The sequence below is a fragment of the Papaver somniferum genome, chromosome 8 (genome assembly GCF_003573695.1).
Source record: "Papaver somniferum cultivar HN1 chromosome 8, ASM357369v1, whole genome shotgun sequence".
In the NCBI taxonomy this organism is placed as follows: Eukaryota; Viridiplantae; Streptophyta; class Magnoliopsida; order Ranunculales; family Papaveraceae; genus Papaver; species Papaver somniferum.
This window is the reverse complement of record NC_039365.1, coordinates 52,707,151-52,717,763: the sequence shown is the minus strand read 5'-3', so window position 1 is coordinate 52,717,763 and position 10,613 is coordinate 52,707,151. Positions and strand designations below refer to the sequence as shown.

General features: G+C 37.5%; 1 protein-coding gene and 2 non-coding genes across 4 annotated transcripts; all 3 read right to left on the bottom strand.

The window, feature by feature from the left end:
• Positions 1-4,318: 4,318 nt before the first annotated feature.
• Positions 4,319-10,264, bottom strand: LOC113301131 (eukaryotic translation initiation factor-like). 2 transcript variants are annotated; one of them, XM_026549897.1, is made up of 9 exons: positions 9,768-10,264; positions 8,359-8,427; positions 7,790-7,912; positions 7,307-7,483; positions 7,001-7,098; positions 6,788-6,875; positions 6,333-6,683; positions 6,007-6,249; positions 4,319-5,725 (listed from the first exon to the last, which is right to left on the bottom strand). In XM_026549897.1, the coding sequence occupies exons 1-9, from the start codon at positions 9,942-9,944 to the stop codon at positions 4,682-4,684; spliced, it is 2,370 nt and encodes a 789-aa protein (XP_026405682.1). In that variant the 5' UTR covers positions 9,945-10,264; the 3' UTR covers positions 4,319-4,681. The 2 variants fall into 2 exon arrangements, with proteins under 2 accessions (XP_026405682.1, XP_026405683.1); XM_026549898.1 differs by having other exon boundaries at positions 7,307-7,477.
• LOC113307338 lies at positions 8,873-8,977 on the bottom strand. Its single transcript, XR_003339122.1, has one exon. It is a non-coding gene; the product is annotated as a small nucleolar RNA snoR103 (small nucleolar RNA).
• Positions 9,127-9,233, bottom strand: LOC113307337. Its single transcript, XR_003339121.1, has one exon. It is a non-coding gene; the product is annotated as a small nucleolar RNA snoR103 (small nucleolar RNA).
• Positions 10,265-10,613: the final 349 nt, after the last annotated feature.

The window sequence follows — 10,613 nt, the reverse complement described above, 5'->3', positions numbered from 1 at the left end:
GTGACGGATTGTGTAACGGATGCATCTTGGAAACTACCAGAATCAATTTATTACCATAAAATGTGGATTAGAGACAAACCCACTGTCCTAAACATTCACATAAACCTCAGACATTCATCAAAATGCACTCTATTCACTGAAGTTAACAACAACAACAACTTGCCTCTCTTCCCTGGCTGATATAACTTCTGAAACTGTTCACTATCAATCCTTGTTGTAAAGCCAAATTCGATAAAAACACATCTTCATTTTCTTCTCCGCTTCACATTCCTTTTCTTAACCTCCTCCATTACTCACCCAAATCGATGGCAGCAACTCGTTTTCTTCCTTATCTCCATCGGCCAAAACTTCCATCTCTTAAACCTTCTATTGATACCTTCACATACGACGACGGAACCACTGTCAAACTTCTGAATCGACCAACCAATTTCTGCATATTCCTGTGTTGAACTCACATCACAATTTCGAGACCATCTGCTGCCATCTTGGAATCAAAGACAAACCCAAGTTCTTAAGTCTTCTCAACATCACAGAACCACCTTCGAATTCCTCTTCCTTTCCAATCAACACACAGACTACAACCCATTTTTCGCAATTCAAAATCAGCAATTTCTTCTCATCTGCTTTGATTTCAAAATCTCACAGATCCCCTTTCCTCTTCTTGAACAGCAACCTTCCATCTGATTGAAAAAACCCCAATCTCAGTTTCTTCTTTGATTCAACCAAAATCATAGTAGCAAACTCTCCCTCGAATCTTCGTTGTCTAAATTCTTCGATTTCCTTATCTGAGTTAAAAAGAATTGAAGATGATGAAAAAGAAAAAAGAACGACAACCGAATTTTATAAATTATGGGTCTGAGAATAATTTTCTTCCAGAAAATGGGTGCGCGCCTTTAGTTTTGGGAGCGTGGGTTTCACAGTGGAAAGATCTGGGAGAATGGATTTCTCTGTAGTTTTCATTAGTCATAACACATAACATTGAAATTTCATAAGCTAAACTTCATTTAATCCAGTGAACAGGGTAGAACCACTGGTTGACCCATATGATCCTTGATCCAGTGATTTTACCAGTTCGACTTCCGGGCCGATTTTCAGAACGTTGATATTCAGTTGATCTCCACATTTCCGGTCATTGGTCAAAACTAGATTGTTACCATTATTTCCGATATTTGTACCATTAGTTTGTTACTATTAATTAGAAAATTCAGAGATTTATTCTGCCACTCTCTCTCTCTTACAATTTACAGTAGCTAGCGCATCCTCCCTACTTGCAGTTTTCACCATTATTGTTCCCTTTCTCCCTTCCCTTGTTTTCTAATGTAGCCGAAGTTTTTGTATCTCGACCTAATAGAGCTAGAAGATTTTTTGCTGATAAAGATTTTTACATCGGCAAATATTTCGAAGTATACTTTGAATGAATGGTGCACACATACAAATTTACATATTTGGTTGGATTATGAGAATGATACAAGTATCGAAATGAAAATACACCTTCTAAAATCTCATTAGTTTCAAAAAAAAGAGGGTTCTTACATTAGTAATGCAATTAGGTTGATTTCATTGTTTTGTTGGGTTAAATCTTTTCGGAGGGAAAATACTACTATTTCATTTCTGTAATTCAATTTTACTGATATTTCATTTCTGCAATTCAATTTTACAAATATGATTACAGTGCATGGAGGTTCACAACTAGTGAAACAGATAATAGATGCAAATATGTAGCCGTGTTTATGTCATACACAAGTGAAAAATATCAACAACAAAAAAGCAATATATGTCGTGAATCGATTGTTGTTTATACTCCCTCCGTTTCTAAAAAATAGTCTTGGTTGGTTTTCACAAAAATCAAGAAAACTAATCATTAGAGCCATTTTTCCATGTTTTTTCCTAATCTATCCTTTGGTGTTATTAGAGAAATAGGAGAAAGAAGTGGTCCCCTTTTTGTATTAGGAGAGAAAATGAAGAGAGAAAAGTGGTCCCTCTATGGGTATAGTAGTAAAATCATAACATTTGACTTTCTACATATGAAACCAAGCCTATTTTTTTGACATACCAAAAAAAAACCTGCCTATTTTTCAGAAACGGATGGAGTATTTGGTTAGGTTAAACTGACATCTATTTGTAATTTTGTCGGATATAACTTCACATAAACATAAATCGAAAATTATGATTTCACTAAATTGTGAAAATTTTAATTTTCTTGAATGAGTGATAGTGACGTTTTTCACAAACCCAATTGACTCTTACAAGTTAAAATTTTTGTTAAATTGTAAAAACAAGAACTTTGAGTGAGTTGGTGATGATTGAGATTTCGTAAGTGGTCCCGACATGTGAAAATTGTGATTTTCACTGAGTTATCAAATATGAAAAATTGGGATTATCACTAACTCAAATATGAAAATTGCGATTATTACTAAATTCAAATGTGATTATTATTATTTTGATTGGTCAAATGTGAAAATTGTGATTATCACTGAACTGTGAAAATTTGAATTTTCGATGAATTTGTGATTATTGTAATTTTTACAAAGCCCAATTCAATTATCACTAGTGAGTTGTGAAAACTCAAATTTTTAGTCAAACGAAATAAATCAACAAAGCGTTATTATTTTTCAACGATTTTTTTTTTCAAAAATACAAATTATTCAAAAGGATTCTCATCCGACAAGAAACTAGTCGGGAGCCTAGAAACAACGTGGGCTCCAACCTCTTTTTGTACTTCCACACTTAGTTGGCCATATAATTGCGAAGACGTTTAATGAAATTAATCGTTTCAACCCCAAATTCAGCGAGAGCAGTAAAAGCCAAAGCCTCAAACCCATAGCCCTGCGAAGTGCATTTTTCCAAATACTTAGTGTTCTTACGAATGACAGCATCCTTGAGAGCTTGTCTCAGTTCCGAAGTACGACCTCCTGCAAAGGGCGAGACAATCGTCACATCCAAACAAACATCACGACCATTATCCCAATTATGTACCAGAATGTCTGTCGGTCTCAGAGAAAAGCCATTATTAGCAAGAAGTCTTAAGTCCACCTCCTTACGTGTCGGAACTCCAGCACGATAGCATATGTCTGCAATTGTATCACGCGCTAGATCATGTCTAAACTTTAGACCTACCTCATTCGCACAATGCACAACGTGATCACCAAAAACGTCCATTTCTCTCTTGTAAAAGGGGCACATGTTGACCAACTCAAAAAAGGGGAATCCCAAGTCTGCAACATAACACCGCACCGAACTGCCTTGCGCCAATTTTCTGATTTAAGCCAACAATAGGAATGGCCATTAAAAAATCCAAAGCGTGCTTCATTTGATTACTCTGCCAAAGCATCGAATCACGTTCAGACAACTTGAAATTGGTAGTCAAGTCCTTCTTTACTGCATCGAAATAAACAACTTCCAAGGTTTTCATTGAATGGGTGGCAGAGCTATCAATGCATATAGGAGAAACATGACTACATACAGAGTTGAAGGAAGCCGCAGCTCGTATGAGGTTGGTGCTGAAACCACTGATGCCAGTGCGTCTGAAGATAACAGACTGGAGTTCAAGGGTCTGTAAACACGATACCAAATAGCAATAATGCACGGTGTCTTGCATCAAATAAACCCCTAGGCCTCCTAACCTAAGTGGCAAGGTAGAAAACCTCTGTTGCAGGGAACCAAAACCAGGCCCATCGCCTATAATCACATGGCGCAGAAACTTATAAAGTCGAGAGTCAAACAAATCTTGAGCCTCATACATGTAGTCCGGCATGGTGGTTCGAAGAGCAAAGTATAGGCGTGAAACTCCAGCACAATTCCTAAATAAAAGAAGTTCACATTGTGGATCTTCAAGTTTCTCAGCTGCATCAATAAGTTCCACTGTTTTGTGCACTCTCTTCACAACCATATCGGCATTAAATTGGGCGTCAAGACCGGAGGGAGCTCCAAGCAGTTTAACTCCTTTCTCTGGCCTACTAATGTCCGGCAGGCAAACACCTACCGTGGATGCTTCGGGATCAGGAGAAGGCAAGAATAATTCTGTTTTCCTGATGTTCAGAAAAAGCCCCCTAGCGGCACCAATTCCTTAATAAACTTTATTAGGAGGTTTTTTAGGGTTATCATTTATCAATTTTTATAAACAAATAAAAGGTCCTTATTCAGGTAAAGGCTTTTTGTAATCAAGTTATCTTTTGGGTTACCCAATATGTAGAATCTAAATGGTGAATTTTTAATATAGAAAAAAATACATTTGAGCCAGAAATGAGTTTCCCGTTTATGAATCAGTCAAAGATTTAATAAAAAAAAAGGAACTAACACAAAGACAGAGATTACTTCATGTTCAAAAAACAAAATTTGATCTAACACAAAAAAAAAAAACTGGATCATCAAGGACTTGTCCATCTCAAGTAAGAGTTCGGTAGCCATGTATGAGAGTATCCGTGTACATTTTTCCTTTTTATAATCACACTCATATGATCCTCAGTAAATATACACTCAATAAATTAACTGTTCCCCGTAGTGCTGCCATTCTATCATAAATTGTAACACAGCATACCTCAAAAGGGTAGATGATTGAGAGTATGGATAGATGATAAAGTCAAACTAAACAGGAAAAGAAAAAAACATTTCAAATTCCCTGATGCAGAAATAGAAACAAAAACTCCCATCACAAACTAGAGAAGGGTTCCTCACTTTTGAATCAAGAGAGCAGCAAGCTTTTGCAGCCCTCAATTTCAGCTTCCTGACTACCCAGCACTCCTTGACCAGAAGGATCCGTGGTTACACAACTCATTGCACTGTCAAAAATAGCTTTCTTGAACCTGGTATCCTCAACATTGTTAAGAATCTCGTTGACCACTTTGAATTCCAAAGAGCCAGCAAGAATCATCTTACCCATTATCTCGCCAAAATTGCTTGGTGCTTTTGGTATATCAATTCCAATATCATCTAACATTGACCCGTAAAGTAGACACCCGGTTCCAATATCCCGAGAAATCAATACCTTCTTACTGAACAAGTGCACCAAAAGTTTTGCAACTGGTTCTACACAAGGTGGGCTCTCCTCCAATGCAGTAGCAATAGCCTCCTTGACAACCTCAGGGTGATAATCAGGAGCTTTTAGCTCTTCAACACACTGTAAGGCTTCATCGAGAAGTCGAACACTGAAGTACTCCTTTAAAAGAGAAACTGTCTTCTTACACAGATCAGCCAGGTTCAATTTTGAAGTGGGAACTGATGTTTTCTCCGACACTGGAATCACTGAAGCCGGAGAAGCAGGTTTAGCAAGTACCTGGTTTTGTACAACTGAACCAGGTAATAAATTAGGGCGGCCAGCCGCAGGTGAACCACCTGCACCCTGGAGAAGTGCACTAGTCTTGCCAGTTATAATTCCACCACTACCTTGAGGCAACAATTTCGAGTTGAGAGATCCTGGTTTGCTCATTAACCCAGACTGAAGACGAGTAGTGGATTGCATAGCAAGATCACCTTTTGGCATTGAACGCTGACGAGGTATTTCCCAGTTGTCGTTATTATCGATCCCAGGCATCCCAGGCATTTTTCTTGTTCCAGGCATCCCGGGCATCATACCACCAGCTCCAGGGCGGTTCATAGGGAATCCTCCAGGACTGGTACTCCCCATAGCACCTGCATTACGGTTTCTCATATTTGCAGTTGCACCTGGACGGAGACCAAGATTCTTCTCTGCCTCCGAATGGATTTCAGTAATGGTCTTTGCTTTAATCTGTAAACCAAATACAAAATATTAATACAAACTCGAAACTGTAAAAACTTCAAAAGAGGGAGTAACTGAGAGCAAACAGGCAAATGTAGATATATAAAATGTTCAAAGAAAAAAAATTGATGGTTCAAACTGGCATCAAATTAACTTAATACAGAAAGGGACGGCAAATAAAAATGATCGTCATAGTTTGCAGCTTTTATGCAAATAAAAACAAACATAACGATGATTTAGGTATAATTTCAGACAAATGGTTGAAAGGAAAAAATGTTTTCTGAAGTTACCTCTTCGCGTCTGGGGACCCACTTGTTCGCTCGAAGATCCATTACATCACGAACCATGAATTTCAGCCGTGCAGCCAACTGAGGATGTGTTGCTAATTCCTTTAGCCGGATGAAATAGGAATCATTAATACGACGGGTCTGGGGTCTTTCATCTAGCTGCTTGCCAATTGTATTGAAGAAATGACAAATGGCCTCAACATTCTCTTCATCTGGAACAGTCTTAAGATCAGGACCCAACAATTCCTGTTAAATAGAAGGAAGTGTTAGAAACCAGTGCAAGAGATGCCAAAATAATAGATGTGCAAACAATAAGCCCAAATAAATACCTGAACAATGTGGTGAACAATTTTTTCAGGCACCATTTTCTGTTTCAGGAGTTCTCCAATAAGTCGGATATTTCCTAGAGTACGTAGCTTCACCATTCTCCCTTTATCCCTGCGTTCCATTTCTTGATCAGGGGCAGTCATCTGCCTGATCTCTGCCCTCAGATTCTCAGCACCTTCGAATGCTTCTTGGCAATTATTCAAGAGGATGCGCCTGAAAGTAATTTCTTTTCCTCCAGGCTCATCAGAAGGAAAAGGTGGTAGCTTCTCATTCAGATCAGAACATAGAAGAGCATACATGGGACAAAATGTTGGCTCTAACACAGCCTTCTCAAAAATAAGAGAGATAACACCCTGCATTGCAAAACATAAGAAATTATTCACATAGATTCTCTAAACCCCAAGAATACAGATATCACGGGTTAAGACGAGGGAAAAAGAATAAGCAAGATAGACACCTGTAAAATGTCTTGGGTTGTGATCCCAGAATCAATCAGTTGGCCTTTGAGGAGGTCAAACTTCTCCGGTGTCAGCTTGTTCAATATACTGAAAAATAATCACAATTTTCATTCAAGAAAGATAAAAATATCCAACAAACTGGAGGTGACAGACAAAGTGAGGCAACAGATACAAAATTAGACTACCAACATCAAACAAAATCAGAAATTTACCCTTTCACCGTCTTCAGTACACGTTCTTTCTCGGAGAGATTTCCCCTTCGAACCGACCATGGCACCTCAGCCTTCACAAGAGGAGGAGCAGGTCCTACCTAATTACAGTAAGACATTGTAGAATATCAGATTCATAGCAGTCGGTAATAAAAGCTGAAGAGCGACTGATAACTAGAGCAACTTGTAATTCCCTAACAAGCTAGACATATCAAATATAACGTGTTCGAGGCATTCACCAACATAGTTTCAAAGTAAAAAAATGCCACTGGAGGAATACATAATAATTACACCTAGATTGGGAGATACCTGTGCCCTAGAGGACTGCAAGTTCGACTGGTCTTGGCGGTTAAACAGGTTCTCCTGCGGTCTCGAATCTGGCCGACCAGAATGAGGAGCATCTCCAGGACCAGGCAACTGAGGTGACCGCCTATGCCAATCACGATTGTCCGGCTCTGAGTAACGACTCTGGGTTGGGGGCTGCACCTACATACAAACAAATGAATCTCAAGCATTTTAATACTGGATATAAATTACATATTAATACATTTCATCACTCCTATCAAAAGTTCTTGTCCAAGTAACTTGGGGTAAATCAATATTCCTGTTCCACAGTTGTAGCCCTTCACAGAGCATATATACCACGAACATGCAGACCCATGTTTTGTACAATTATTCAGTCTTAGGTAGGTGAAATGGAATGTTTTTATTCTCATAGCTAAACATATAGCTGAGGAAAAAGATAAAAATAACTGAACTACTTAAACTATGATGAGACAGAGGGAACTATACATTTGCATTGGCATTGGTACTGGCATTGGCATTGGCATCTCCACGACCCCAGGTCTGATCTTCCCCAAATTCAGCATCAAGTTCTTGTTTGATTTTCAGAATACCCTCGGGGACATTAACAACCTATACAAAACACAGCAATCAAACCAGAAAAGAACATAAGAAATTATAACGTTACAAAAACTGATCCATACAAAATCATAAATAACAGAATGACATACGTCCATGACCAAAATATAGATAAGCAATCTTATGGTTGGAAAATACAAAAATGTAGAAATTCAGAGATGTGAATTATATGTTTTAGCTAGATTATTATAATGAATTTACTTTATCATGGTTGTTAACTGGTTAGCTTTAACATAAGATATGACAAATGACAAAGACCCTCTTCCATAGGTCTTGAACATCATTGATTAAAATGGTATGGTCTATTAACTTCAACACAGTTAGCAAAAACAAAAACAAAAACCAAAAAAAAGAAACAATTTATTAAATACTACAGCATTAGCAAATCCAGCTTCAAGCAAATGCATGAGCACCAATTAACAAAGAAAATTAATATTTACCTCCCTTAATTGCAGAAGTTGATCTCTAGTGTACCGAACACACTCACGACCATCAAACCGTGCTCCAGGCTACAACAGTAAACAACACAAGAAAGTGAAAAAATGTCCGTGTTCTAAATTATGCATGTAACGTAAATAGCATGTCATGTAGATAGCAACAACAAAAGATAAAACTCTGCACACATAAGAAAAATGCCTTGTGGCATACTCTCGTTGACATAACTTTGAGAAAGATACTTTCAGTTCAGTGACACGTAACAGTAATAATATATATGCCAAACTGGGTAACAGAGACTTAAACAGTCTAAAACACAAACTGGCTATTGAGGATTTTGTTGAAAATCAAGTGTCAATACAATTACTGCAAAACTATGTCTGCATAGCAGCTCCACAACAACATCCAATATGAGATGAAACGAATAGACAGTACAGTACAACTGTTCAACCCTACATCTGCTCATTATTTTACAGCTGCAGTTTTTGTTCTCCAATCACCTACGATCCAACACAAGCTCCGTGTGTGTAAGTCCTTCATGGGCACCAATTAACTCATCGTTGCCCACCTAAAATCTACACATATTACTGTCTGTCCATATTTACAGCAAAGCATATTCTTTAAATGATCTGCCAAGAATTAGGACATTGATCTCGCTAATAAACTTTTATTCACAATGTTCAAATTTTCCAGGGAGTACTACACTTTCCAAAAAAAACGTTAGCTAATACTTATAAATTAAAATAATTCCACCATAGTCACCCCATCACAGATTATGTATGCAGGTCCTTTATGAACAACCAAAAACTTAAAGTATGCCCACCTAAAAGCCCACAAAATTAATATTTGTCCATATTTACAGCAAGTACACCATTTGCATGCCATGCTAAGAATTAGGACACACAATCCAAACTACCAAAGATATCAAATTTTGGACTTGAGAAGGGATATTTCCTAGAGAAAAAAAAAACATATTAAAGGCATAATACTTCTACAGACTATTTGAGAGGTTTTTGAGAGAGGGTTTATGTTATCAGGAAAACCTTTCATATCATTCAGGTGCAAAACAATAACAAATAAACAAACAAGAAGCAATATCACCTAAACAATCCACAAGTCAATACATATATGAAAAGAGAGAGGAAGAGAAACAGAACAATGAGATAACTTGAAGCTGCAAAAATCAGTAGGGCTCGAAATATACTGTAAACCCTTATTGAAAATCGCATAACTAGAGATCAGCTCAGTAACTTGATCAAAATAAACAATATCGATACAAAAATATATACCTAATACGGGATAAAATATTAAAGGTTTCACCTTTATTAAGCATATAGCTGAAATCAACAAACAAACAAACAAAACCCTAGATCCATGAAAAGAAGAAGAAAAAAAACAATAATATTTCTCAAACCTTGAGAGATGATGAGAAACCATGAGGACGAAGATCTGCTGATGAAGAACCAGAACCTGAACCACCACCAGAATTACCAAACACAGCAGATTCAAAACGAGGCGCACTAAATCTGCTTCCTCGATTGCCTCCACCACCAGGCCTTAAACTCAACACCGTCTGATCTGCTGCCTGCATACCTCACTTTTCACTCTCTGAGATTGATGATAGAATACCCAAACAGATCTTTGTAACTAAAACAAATACGAGCTAAATCGGAACGATTTCAATAAAATCGCCGCCGAATCTAGAAAATAAGTATTTCTTCTGTAAGAAGAAGAAGACGGTTGGTGCAGAAAGAGATTTAAGAGTTTTCAAAAGGGATAGAAGAAGAAGAGAGGCGGAAGAGGGAGACGTTTTACAGTCTCTCTTCTTTCTCTGGATATCCTTTTATTCCTTCTCTTCGCTGCTTAGCAAAGAGAGAGAGAAATATGGAAAGAGAAAAGGATGAGGGGTTCTGAGGGAAACCCTTTTTATGTTTGGCACACTCGACGTCTAATTAATTACCCTTGTAATATTTATTTATTTATTTATTTATTACCTAATTAATCTTTTCCCTAGTGAAACAGTTTTTTTTTTTCCTAAAAAGAAAAATACAAGATTTTGTTATCCTTATAAGAAGTTAAGCCGATCAACAAGTTGTGCTCCAACCATCTTCTGAATGACAATCCCTATCATGTGGAAAAGAAACTCCCCCACATTAATATTTACATCATGACTAGCCATATAATTATGCAGCCTCTTTAGGAAATCAGACATAGACTGCGAAACCCTAATGGCTAGAAAATCAAAGCAAATAGATAGTCG

Bases quoted from the DNA above. Each gene is read 5' to 3' on its own strand.
- LOC113301131 (XM_026549897.1), bottom strand. From the start codon at position 9,944: ATGCAGGCAGCAGATCAGACGGTGTTGAGTTTAAGGCCTGGTGGTGGA. The intron at 7,099-7,306 runs GTATCTCCCAAT...TACTGTAATTAG, and splicing joins TGCAGTCCTCTAGGGCACAG to GTAGGACCTGCTCCTCCTCT. The intron at 6,684-6,787 runs GTGTCTATCTTG...TTTGCAATGCAG, and splicing joins CAACCCAAGACATTTTACAG to GGTGTTATCTCTCTTATTTT.